General features: G+C 42.1%; 1 protein-coding gene across 2 annotated transcripts; it reads right to left on the bottom strand.

Annotated features, from left to right (window-relative positions):
* Window positions 1-230: 230 nt before the first annotated feature.
* LOC106581338 (NADH dehydrogenase (ubiquinone) complex I, assembly factor 6) lies at window positions 231-12136 on the bottom strand. 2 transcript variants are annotated; one of them, XM_045702633.2, is made up of 9 exons: window positions 11876-12136; window positions 11359-11462; window positions 9428-9550; window positions 9208-9264; window positions 9010-9112; window positions 6256-6389; window positions 3596-3697; window positions 3124-3180; window positions 231-708 (listed from the first exon to the last, which is right to left on the bottom strand). In XM_045702633.2, the coding sequence occupies exons 2-9, from the start codon at window positions 11377-11379 to the stop codon at window positions 580-582; spliced, it is 726 nt and encodes a 241-aa protein (XP_045558589.1). In that variant the 5' UTR covers window positions 11380-11462; window positions 11876-12136; the 3' UTR covers window positions 231-579. The 2 variants fall into 2 exon arrangements, with proteins under 2 accessions (XP_045558589.1, XP_014018817.1); XM_014163342.3 differs by having other exon boundaries at window positions 11363-11462.
* Between the last annotated feature and the right edge of the window lie 22 nt (window positions 12137-12158).

The following is a 12158-nucleotide window of genomic DNA, read 5'->3' as shown; positions in this document are numbered from 1 at the left end:
GGCTGTAAATGGTTGTCAGGAGCAACTGTACCATATCATTTTGTGCTGGTAAAAAGCTATGTTGTGAATGTATACAGCCTGTCCCGCAAATATGACAGTGATAATCGCACTTAAGTAAAAAGCTCTATATTTTCTTAAATGTCATAATTCACAATGACATACAGTACTGTTATTATGGTTGTGACATCTTTATTTAAGAGCTTTAAAAAGAAGAGAAAACACAGATCATCAACATGGCTACACGATTTATTACTGAAAATATTCAATATAAGGGCATCAGTTCAGTCTCCAGTACTGTAGTTATTGCTTTATAATAATCTGTCTGTGGTCCTCAGCTGTCTAGTCTACAACAGGGAATAAATAACACAGGTGAACTGGTTTAGATGGCAGAGGCATGTTTTAGATCAGAATCCTATTCTGGGGAGTGCTGATGTCATAGATGGAAGATTCTCTTGAAATCCACTGTTGTAGATTGGTCTACTTAAAAAACCAACATACGAGAGTGGGACTTTGGGAAATTGGATGTTGGAACCTGGTATAAATTACAATAGGGCTAAAGATAAGGTCCCACCATGCAGGTCAATAGGTCTTCTTCCAGGAGCGGAAATAGAGCTGGATTGGGATCAGTGGGTTTCTTTTCTGTAGGCTGGGATGGAACGCATCAAAGTCTACCCGCCGCACCCTTTGAAGGTAGTCCTCCAGCACCACCTAGAACAGCAGCCAGAGAGGGGAAACAGCATCAACACACTGTGTGTGTGTGTGTTGTGTGTGTCAGTTCTTATTCTCTACATGTGGAAGCTAGCGTGAGCGTCATCTTAGAGCTCAGGAATGTGCTTCCTCTTTGCCCTAGATGCGCAAAGCCAGCCCAGCCTAAAACATATGATATGATTCAGCAGCTGAGAGGAAAGAGCCTTTAAGGCGTCAGAACAGATTAACATAGTTATAGCGCCAGCAGCAATAGAGCATCATATTTGTGGAAATTGTCCTGGATGGAGAGGATAAAAGAGGAACACAGAATTGAGTGGATTAATGCTCTCTCTTTCTCTAATTACCATCATACCCCTGCTGGTTGGAGCACTCAAGCGTTGTGACCATCCGCCCTTCAAAACATAACACACGACGCGGGGCATTTGTCTATTTCGAATTCTTCACCTTGGCCTCATTCTCAAGCCTCTGGTTAATATGTTCTGCCCTTCTTGCTCTCTTTCATGCCCCTTCTCTGTGGGAATCAGACTGCTTTTGAGATTGCCAGTGGTAAGAGCCCATAATGCAGTCCCTTGGTGGTCTGTCTGGTGCGATTTAAATTGGAGCATTAAAAGGTCTGGCCTGATGGGGAGCGTGCTGTGATGGGAGGGAGATTAGGCTAGACAGACAGCCATGTGAGGATATTGGGAGGTGGTTGAGGAGGAGAAAGGATCATTCAACAGATGGCTGCTCCTCCTTGCCTAGGTTCAGATGAACATGACTGGAGGATTAATTAACCTCTCTTGGGTAGGGGGCAGTATTTTGACGTCCGGATGAAAAGCGTGCCCGTAGTAAACTGCATGCTGCTCAGGCCCAGAAGCTAAGATATGCATATTAGATTTGGATAGAAAACACTCTGAAGTTTCTAAAACTGTTTGAATGATGTCTGTAAGTATAACAGAACTCATATGGCAGGCAAAAACCTGAGAAAAAATCCAACCAGGAAGTGTTGAAATCTGAGGTTTGTATTTTTTCTAATATACAGTGTCTGTGGGGTCATTTTGCACTTCCTAAGGCTTCCACTAGATGTCAACAGTCTTTAGAACATTGTTCCATGCTTCTACTATGAATGGGGAGAAAATAAGAGCTCTTGGAATCAGATGATTGAGAAAATGACATGAGCTCAATCACGCGTGCTCCCGTGAGAGTTGTGTTCCTTTTCATTTCTGAAGACAAAGGAATCGTCCGGTTGGAATATTATGAACGATTTATGATAAAAACATCCTAAAGATTGATTCTATACATCGTTTGACATGTTTCTACGAACTGTAATATAACTTTTTTTGAATTTTCATCTGAACTTACTGCGCGAGCACAGTGCATTTGGATTACTCGACTGAACGCGCAAACAAAAAGGAGGTATTTGGACATAAATATGGACTTTATCGAAACAAAACAAACATTTATTGTGGAACTGGGATTCCTGGGAGTGCATTCCGATGAAGATCAAAGGTAAGTGAATATTTATAATGCTATTTGTGACTTCTGTTGACTCCAAAATGGCGGGTATCTGTATGGCTTGTTTTGATGTCTGAGTGCTGTACTCAGATTATTGCAAAGTTTGCTTTCGCCGTAAAGCTTTTTTGAAATCTGACACAGCGGTTGCATTAAGGAGAAGTTTATCTATAATTCTGTGCATAACACTTGTATCTTTTATCAAAGTTTATGATGAGTATTTCTGTAAATTGATGCGCTCATTCACCGGAAGTTTTAGAGGCAAAACATTTCTGAACATTACGCGCCATAGTAAAATGGGGTTTTTGGATATAAATATGAACTTTATCGAGCAAAACATACATGTATTGTGTAACATGAAGTCCTATGAGTGCCATCTGATGAAGATCATCAAAGGTTAGTGATTAATTTTAGCTGTATTTCTGTTTTTTGTGACACCTCTCCTTGCGTGGAAAATGGCTGTGTGGTTTTTCTGGTCTAGGTGCTGTCCTAACATAATCTAATGCTATGCTTTCGCTGTAAAGCCTTTTTGAAATCGGACACTGTGGTTGGATTAACGAGAAGATTATCTTTAAAATGGTGTATAATACTTGTATGTGTGAGAAATTTGAATTATGAGATTTTTGTTGTTATGAATTTTGCACTCTGCTATTTCACTGGCTGTTGGCGATGTTGGACACTACCGTCCCACATACCCTAGAGAGGTTGTTTAAAAAACGAATGACGAGAACTTGAAGAGAAACTAACACGCAGACCTGGTCTCTTCCCTGGTACCAGGACTAAGGAAGCCCCATAGTTCAGTCTCGTCTTTGGTCAACGTTTTAGTAAATATGACCCTTTTCATGATGTTACGTCAGTCACAGTGACCACATCCTAACCCAATAAATGCTAATGATTCTTGCAATAATAACAACAACAACCCACTGTCTGGAGGAAGGCAGGGAAAGCGGAAGCTGGTATGTTCTTGCTGAATGATCTAGCCTGTGGAGACAAAAAGGTTCAAACTGAGTAAAATGACTAACACAGGCTAATAAAGCTATAATCCGTTTAACAGAGATGGACGTGCATATAAAAACACCAGTAGCTACTAAATATCGGACTACTTCAGCTTCTCTTTTAAATTCCTTTTGTGTACAAACAAGCCTTAACTAACTTGAAGCTTACAATAAAACAAAGTTACAAGTATTCATCAACGTTAAATGATTATGTATGTGTTGTACAGGTAAAAAACGCATTGTAGTAGCCATTCGAAAAAAACGACTGATCCCACATGAGAACACACTATCAGAACCCTCCAAATGTAATTGAATCAAATCAAGCAGTAAATCTGTTCGGCAAGAACAGCCCACCAAATATCATTGGAGGAACACTGTCCTAATGTCATGAGGGTACGTACGTGTTGTAGGTGTACGTGGGCTTGGCTGGCAATGTCATATACCACATCTCTCACATTCTGTTCCCGGCTTCCTCGGATGAAGTCCTCCTGGGAGGCTCTGTGCTGGTGGTGACACACACACACACACACACACACACACACACACACACACACACACACACACACACACCCCCTTTGTTCACACCACTTATTCACACAGGAGAGATTTGTTCCTTCAAACCACGAATCTAGCCAAGCAAACCAATTGTTCATGCTGAGAGCATATGGCCTCTAATGGGGTGAACAAAGTGAAGCTCTCGATAATTATCTTCATTATTCACGGCATGCATAGCGATTGTCAGATCTCAGTTCTCTCCTTTAAAAATTGTTATGGCCTCAGGCTGCCCTGAGGTCTGTTTACGGCACAGTGGCCGTCAGCCCCATGATAGACAGAAGTTGTTAACTGAGTAGAAGTTGGAAAGTTTGACAGCAAAATAAATATATAAAACGGGTCATCTGAATCTTATTCCACAAATAAGGAGTTTAGTTTGATATAAACTCAGCAAAAAAATAAATGTCCCTTTTTCAGGACCCTGTCTTTCAAAGATAACTCATAAAAATAACGTCACAGATCTTCATTGTAAAGGGTTTAAACACTGTTTCCCATGCTTGTTCAATGAACCATAAACAATTAATGAACATGCACCTGTGGAACGGTCTTAACTAACAGCTTACAAACGGTAGGCAATTAAGGTCACAGTTATGAAAACTTAGGACACTAAAGAGGCCTTTCTACTGACTCTGCAAAACAACAAAGAAAGATGCCCAGGGTCCCTGCTCATCTGTGTGAACGTGCCTTAGGCATGCTGCAAGGAGGCATGAGGACTGCAGATGTGGCCAGGGCAATAAATTGCAATGTCCGTACTGTGAGACGCCTAAGACAGCGCTACAGGGAGACAGAACGGACAGCTGATCGACCTCGCAGTGGCAGACCACGTGTAACAACACCTGCACAGGATCGGTACATCTGAACATCACACCTGCGGGCAGGTACAGGATGGCAACAACTGCCCGAGTTACACCAGGAACGCACAATCCCTCCATCAGTGCCCAGACTGTCCGCAATAGGCTGAGAGAGGCTGGACTGAGGGCTTGTAGGCAGGTCCTCACCAGACATCACCGGCAACAACGTCGTCTATGGGCACATCCCCACCGTTGCTGGACCAGACAGGACTGGCAAAAAGTGCCCTTCACTGACGAGTCGCGGTTTTGTCTCACCAGGGGTGATGGTCGGATTCGCGTTTATCGTCGAAGGAATGAGCATTACACCGAGGCCTGTACTCTGGAGCGGGATCGATTTGGAGGTCGAGGGTCCGTCATGGTCTGGGGCGGTGTGTCACATCATCATTGGACTGAGCTTGTTGTCATTGCAGGCAATCTCAACGCTGTGCGTTACAGGGAAGACATCCTCCTCCCTCATGTGGTATCCTTCCTGCAGGCTCATCCTAATATGTCCCTCCAGCATGACAATGCCACCAGCCATACTGCTCTTTCTGTGAGTGATTTCCTGCAAGACAAGAATGTCAGTGTTCTGCCATTGCCAGCGAAGAGCCCGGATCTCAATCCCATTGAGCACATCTGGGACCTGTTGGATCGGAGGGTGAGGGCTAGGGCCATTCCCCCCCAGAAATGTCTGGGAACTTGCAGGTGCCTTGGTGGAAGAGTGGGGTAACATCTCACAGCAAGAACGGGCAAATCTGGTGCAGTCCATGAGGAGGAGATGCACTGCAGTACTTAATGCAGCTGGTGGCCACACCAGATACTGACTTACTTTTGATTTTGACCCCCCCCCCCTTTGTTCAGGGACACATTATTCCATTTGTTAGTCACATGTCTGTGGAACTTGTTCAGTTTATGTCTCAGTTGTTGAATCTTATGTTCATACAAATATTTACGCATGTTAAGTTTGCTGAAAATAAACGCAGTTGACAGTGAGAGGACGTTTCTTTTTTTGCTGAGTTTAGTTTAACAATAATATGAGGACAAGGAGATTTGTATTGCTGAAAAGCACAAGGCGGTCGGTGTCTGTAGACATGCTGCTACACACATTAGCTTGACAAACTAAGCACTCACCGTCCCTTAATGACACAGGAAGTGGAGAAAACCCACCAGGCTTTAGCAAGCTTCAATTGAGCTCAGGACTAGACCTTTATGTTACAATAGCACCCCAGGTGTCAAAACAATAGTGATAGGCAAATGACCTGGAGGCTCCATAAACCTGACGAGGTCCCTAGTGTCATACACACTGGACTAGTAGCGGTAAAAACATCTCCTGATGTCACATCATAAACCAGCTGCACACAGTCCCGTCACTCCAGCTGTGGCTCAGAGGCCTTGTCGACAGATGATCAGACAAAGGCTGTGAATTTGACTTGTAACTACAGCCAGTGCATTTGTCATGGGGTTTCACTATAACTGTGCCTCCGGCATACTGCATTTGGAATAGTGACACACTCCCTCACTGTGTTGATAATGCCAAACCGGTCTAGCAGGAATATAATGTGACATAAAGGCCTGTACGTGTGTGTGTCTGGAATGGCAGTATGGCATCCATCTGTACAAAACGTCACCAGCAGGAAAGTCATCATTTTGATACCTCTGCTGCAGATATGATCACTCACCAGCATGCAGATGTCCATAGGTAGGTAGACTTTGCGTCTGCTGCTGTGGTAGGGCGTGGCTCTTAGGCACGTCACGATCCCCTGGGCCTTACCAATGTGGCTGGCAGCATGATCAGCATGGACATCTTTCACACCTGGACAAACACACACACAAAGGGAATCAGGGAAGACAGAAAATAACAAAAAGTTCAAACATTGCACCACTTTTAAAACAAACAAACTATTGAATTAAACATGCTGTCTAGGTACAAGAAGAATTTGTCTTCTAGTTAACCTCAAACCTAGTTACCATTTTGATTGACTAGGACCATGCTAAAACCTTAAGCAGACACTGTTCTCTTGTATACATAATTTATAACAACAATGAAGCGCACCCACTTTGATATTAATAAGTGGGAAATGCTTTCATGCTGAGTGCCCTGTACTTGAAATAGGTTGAGGTTCAGTCAGACGTCTCTTCTAGTCAATTAGACTGGAACAAGCGTGACGGGTTCCTTCGCAGAGGGGGGCAAAATAATGACATTCCACAAGAGAAGATGCGAATGATTCACAGAAATGCAGGTATTTGAGATGCAGAAATTATGCCACTTAATTAATCGCTCAAGTGAATACAGCTTGACCAGCTTCTAAGTCTTCCTCTCATAAAACAATCTGCATGTTCAAGGAATCATTATTTTGTATACAGTGCATTCGGGAAAGTATACAGACTCCTTGACTTTTTCCACATTTTGTTACAGCTTTATTATAAAATGCATTAAAAAAAAAAATCCCCCTCAATCTACACACAATACCCTTTACTGACAAATCAAAAACAGGTTTTTAGAAATATTTGCAAATATGTTAAATAAAAAAACGGAAATATTACATGTACATAAGTATTCAGACCCTTTACTCAGTACTTTGTTGAAGCACCTTTGGCACCGATCACAGCCTCGAGTCTTCTTGGGTATGACACTACAAGCTTGGCACACCTGTATTTGGGGAGTTTCTCCCATTCTTCTCTGTAGATCCTCTCAAGCTCTGTCAGGTTGGATGGGGAGCGTCTCTCCAGAGATGTTCGATCGGGTTCAAGTCCGGGCTCTGGCTGGGCTAGTCAAGGACATTCGGAGACTTGTCCCGAAGCCACTCCTGCATTGTCTCGGCTGTGTGCGTAGGGTCATTGTCCTGTTGGAAGGTGAACCTTTGCCCCAGTCTGAGGTCCTGAGTACACTGGAGCAGGTTTTCATCAAGGATCTCTTTGTACTTTGCTCCGTTCATCTTTCCCTCAATCCTAACTAGTCTCCCAGTTTCTGCTGCTGAAAAACATCCCCACAACATGATGCTGCCACCACCATGCTTCACCGTAGGGATGGTGCCTGGTTTCCTCCAGATGTGACGCTTGGCATTCAGGCCAAGGAGTTCAACCTTGGTTTCATCAGAGAAGAGAATCTTGTTTCTCATGGTCAGAGTACTTTAGGTACCTTTTGGCAAAGTGCAAGCGTCATGTTCCTTTTACTGAGGAGTGGCTTTCATCTGGCCCCTCTACCATAAAGGCCTGATTGGTGGAGTGTTGCAGAGACTGTTGTCCTTCTGGAAGGTTCTCCCATTTCCACAGAGGAGCTCTGTCAGAGTGACCATCGGGTTCTTGATCACCTCCCTAACGAAGGCCCTTCTCCCCCGTTTCCATTTGCTCAGTTTGGCCGGGCAGCCAGCTCTAGGAAGAGTCTTGGTGGTTCCAAACTTCTTCCATTTAAGAATGGAGGCCACTGTGTTCTTGGGGACCTGCAATGCTGCAGAAATGTGTTGGTACCCTTCCCCAGATCTGTGCCTCAACACAACCCTGTCTCGGAGCTCTACAGACAATTCCTTCGACCTCATGGCTTGGTTTTTGCTCTGACATGCTCTGTCAACTGTGGGACCTTATAGACAGGTGTGTGCCTTTACAAATCATGTCCAATCAATTGAATTTACCACAGGTGGACTCCAACCAAGTTGTAGAAACATCTCAAGGATGATCAATGGAAACAGGATGCACTTGAGCTCAATTTCAAGTCTCATAGCAAAGGGTCTGAATACTTATGTAAATAAGGTTTCTGTTTTTTATTTTTAACAAATGTGCAAACATTTCTAAAAACCTGTTTTCACTTTGTCATTATGGGGTATTGTGTGTAGATTGAGGAAAATGTTTTATTTCATCCATTTTAAAATAAGGCTGTAACGTAACAAAATGTAGAAAAAGTCAAGGGGTCTGAAAACTTTCTGAATGCACTGTACATACACAGTATAATGTGACTGTTCCTGTCCTGAAAGGAGCAGAGTCATAGTCATACATTTCTTTGGCTCTATGGAATCTATTGAGAATGTGTTTAATGTAGAGTGGAAATGGGTAATTTCTGTTGTCCAGCCTTTCAGCAAAAATCTACAGGAGATCAGTGGCTATATTGATTCATTCTGATGGTATTTCCATTGTGCAATTATGCATGAAGCGCTCTGCTACGCCAGGCGGAAATGGTGTCATTAGACAAGACACAATTACAAAGTTCCCGGCAATGTTCCATTCGCTGGCTGCAATTCTCATCTTTCTCAATTTAGTCAATGTGCTGCATTTGCAAGCACGATTCTCATCATTTCTAAGAGGTACTTGAACACTGGGAAGTTAATTGTGAATATAAATTAGATGCTTTCCCCCCCCCCCTCGGGAACAGAACAATGCACATGCTGTACACGCTCTTCAGTCAGTAGAGTCAAGCACAAAACACAGATACACCTGCTCACCTAAACTCTCCAAAAGAAGGTACAGTAGTGAGGACTGGGTATTCTCTGAATAGGCCTCCAACTCCTGGAGGTTTCTATAAGCTCTGTCTTCCAGGTCTTTCTCCTGTTGGCAACAGTAGAGACATACTTCAAATAAATGAAACAGAACTAGAATTGAATCCACACAAATCCATGACCTAAAATGCAACATTTGCTTACTCTCTCAGAGATTATCCTAAGCATCCACCTCTTTGTCAGGTAGTGTTTCTTCACTGCCTGCAAAAGGAGATATTTGAAGATGTTTAAAACAGTACATATCAAATGCATTAGAAAAGCTTCGTTTAATGGTATGCAAAGTCCAAACGATATACTGTAGACTGTGATAGCCTGCAGATGTATTAATGAACATAAAAACAGAAGATGTCTACTCCAGACTGACCCTCCATAGTTCTGCACTGACAGGCTGCACTGGGGGGTCGTCCCTGTAGATTTCCTCCACTGTAGTCTTCCAGAACTGCATCCGCATCAGACCTATGGTCTTCTGGGAAACAGAGTCCTTCACCTTGGAGAGAAACAAAAAGCGAGGGTTTTCTCAATTCCTTTCAGAAGACATCTTCATTGAATAAGTTTATACTGTTAGGCATACAGATTTGCATGAAAAATGTCTCGCTAAACCATTCCCTCACGGTTATCCATTTTCATATCTAGGTCTATAGGTTGATGTATTATTCTAGACATAACAGCATTACCTTCAATAGCAGGATGCCTAAACATCAACACTTAGCTCTGGACATGTATCGGACATATGACCACCCCATTGAGGATTATAGTACCATCATTTCCAATATATGCATATATATTCATAGCGTGCCTTCAGAAAGTATTCACACCCCTCAACTCTTTACACATTTTGTGTTACAGCTTGAATTTAAAATGGATTATGTCACTGGCTTACACAATAACCCATGATGTCAAAGTGGAATTGTTTTTCTAAATGTTTACAAATGAATAAAAAATTAAAACCTGAAATGTATTGAGTCAATAAGCATTCAACCCATTTGTTATGGCAAGCCAAAATAAATTCAGGATTAAAGATGTAATAATCAAGTCACATAATAAGTTGCATGGACTCAATCTGTGTGCAATAATAGTGTTAAACATGATTTTTGAATGACTACTTCATCTCTGTATCCCACACATACAATTATCTGTAAGGTCCCTTAGTCGAGCAGTGAATTTCAAACAAAGATTCAACCACAAAGACCAGGGAGGTCTTCCAATACCTCGCAAAGAAGGGCACCTATTGGTAGATGGCAACAACAACAAAAATATACAGGCGTCATTCCTAACTCCGTTGCCGGAAAGGAAGGAAACCGCTCAGGGATTTCACAATGAGGCCAATGGGGACTAAAACAGTTAGAGTTCAAAGGCTGTGATAAGAGAAAACGGAGGATGGATCAACATTGTAGTTACTCCACAATATTAACCTAATTGACAGAGTGAAAAGAAGGACGCCTGTATAGAATACATATTCCAAAACATGCATCATATTTGCAATAAGGCACAACAGTAAAACTGCACAAATGTGGCAAAGAAATTAACTTTATGTCCTTAATAAAATCCTTATGTTTGGGGATATCCAACAACACATCAATGAGTACCACTCTTCCTATTTTCAAGCATGGTGATGGCTGTGTCATGTTATGGGTTTGCTTGTCATTGGCAAGGACTAGGGAGTTTGGGGAATAAAAATAAATGGAATAGAGCTAAGCACATGCAAAATCCTAGAGTAAAACCTGGTTCAGTCTGCTTTCCAACAGACAGTGGATGACAAATTCACCTTTCAGCAGGAAAATAACCTAAAACACAAGGTCAAATCTACACTGGTTGCTTACCAAGAAGACAGTTAAATGTTCCTGAGTGTCCGAGTTACAGTTTTGACTTAAATCTGCTTGAAAATATATGGCAAGACCTGAAAGGGGTTGTCTAGCAATCATCAACAACCAATTTGACAGAGCGTGAAGAATTTTTTAAATAATAATGGCCAATGTTGCACAATCCAGGTGATCAAAGCTCTTAAGAGACTTACCCAGAAAGACTCACAGTTGTAATTGCTGCCATAGGTGCATCTACAAAGTATTGACTCAGGGGTGTGAATACTTATGTAAATGAGATATCTGTATTTAATTTTAAATACATTTGCAAAAATGTCTTCACTTTGTCATTATGAGGTATTGTGTTCAGATGGGTGAGAAAAAAAATACAAATATAATTATCCATTTTAAATTAAGGCTGTAACACAAAATGTGGAATAAGTCAAGGGGTATGAATACTTTCTGAAGGCACTCAGTGCTGAACTTTCTGGAATACCTGCCTGAGCCAGTTCGACATTGAAGGCCCTCAGGGCCAGTGAGGAGCGCCGGGCATCCTCAGGGAGAAGCAGGGAGGACACAAAACCGTCATAGTCCCGAGACCTGGGGAAACATGGCATGTGGACACATGCAAGTTATTTGTAACAAGTCAAGTGTAATGCTATTGGTGGACTAACTTCTTCACAATGAAAACTTTGGATGCAGTAACACATGTAACAAAAACAAACAACAAGCCAGGGTTGGGGTCAATTCCATTTCAATTCAGTATATGCACTGACATTCCAATCCTCTTCAATGCATTTCAATGGGGAACAATTGGAATTTGAATGTATTTGGTTTACTTTCTAAATTAACAGGAATTTAACCCAACCATGCAACTAGCTGTGCAATGTAGCCAGTCAGAGAGAGACAATGTAGCCAGTCAGAGAGGGGCCCATGCAATTTGTGCATAGAAGGATGCTTGCTAGTCATACCATTTAGCCATATTTAGCTAACTAGCAAGCTGGCTTGCTTACCTCACAATATCGATACAGTATTTTTCGTTATGCTGAGATTCTGCAGTAGAGTTTGTTGAAGCTCGTATACATTTTACTTCGGTAGGTCGTCGAATACAAATAGGGTGTGGTAATATATTTCTTTGGAATGAGTGAAACACCGAACATTTTGTGGTTAATAATCCATGCTTTGCACTAATGCCAGATGCCATGTTGACAACATACCCTTCAACTTTCACCCCTACCTTGTGTCACAACAAAAGTATTCCTCCCTATTTCATTTGTGTTCCGCTATATGTTGTAT

This window comes from Salmo salar, chromosome 02, assembly GCF_965601325.2.
Source record: "Salmo salar chromosome 02, fSalSal1, whole genome shotgun sequence".
Taxonomy (NCBI): domain Eukaryota; kingdom Metazoa; phylum Chordata; class Actinopteri; order Salmoniformes; family Salmonidae; genus Salmo; species Salmo salar.
The sequence above is the reverse complement of the archived record's forward strand: the minus strand, read 5'-3'. Positions and strand labels throughout refer to the sequence as shown.

Bases quoted from the DNA above. Each gene is read 5' to 3' on its own strand.
- LOC106581338 (XM_014163342.3), bottom strand. From the start codon at position 12,066: ATGGCATCTGGCATTAGTGCAAAGCATGGATTATTAACCACAAAATGT. The intron at 11,463-11,875 runs GTAAGCAAGCCA...ATGTTTCCCCAG, and splicing joins TACTGTATCGATATTGTGAG to GTCTCGGGACTATGACGGTT. The intron at 709-3,123 runs GTGGGTTGTTGT...CTGCTGTTCTAG, and splicing joins TCCCTGCCTTCCTCCAGACA to GTGGTGCTGGAGGACTACCT.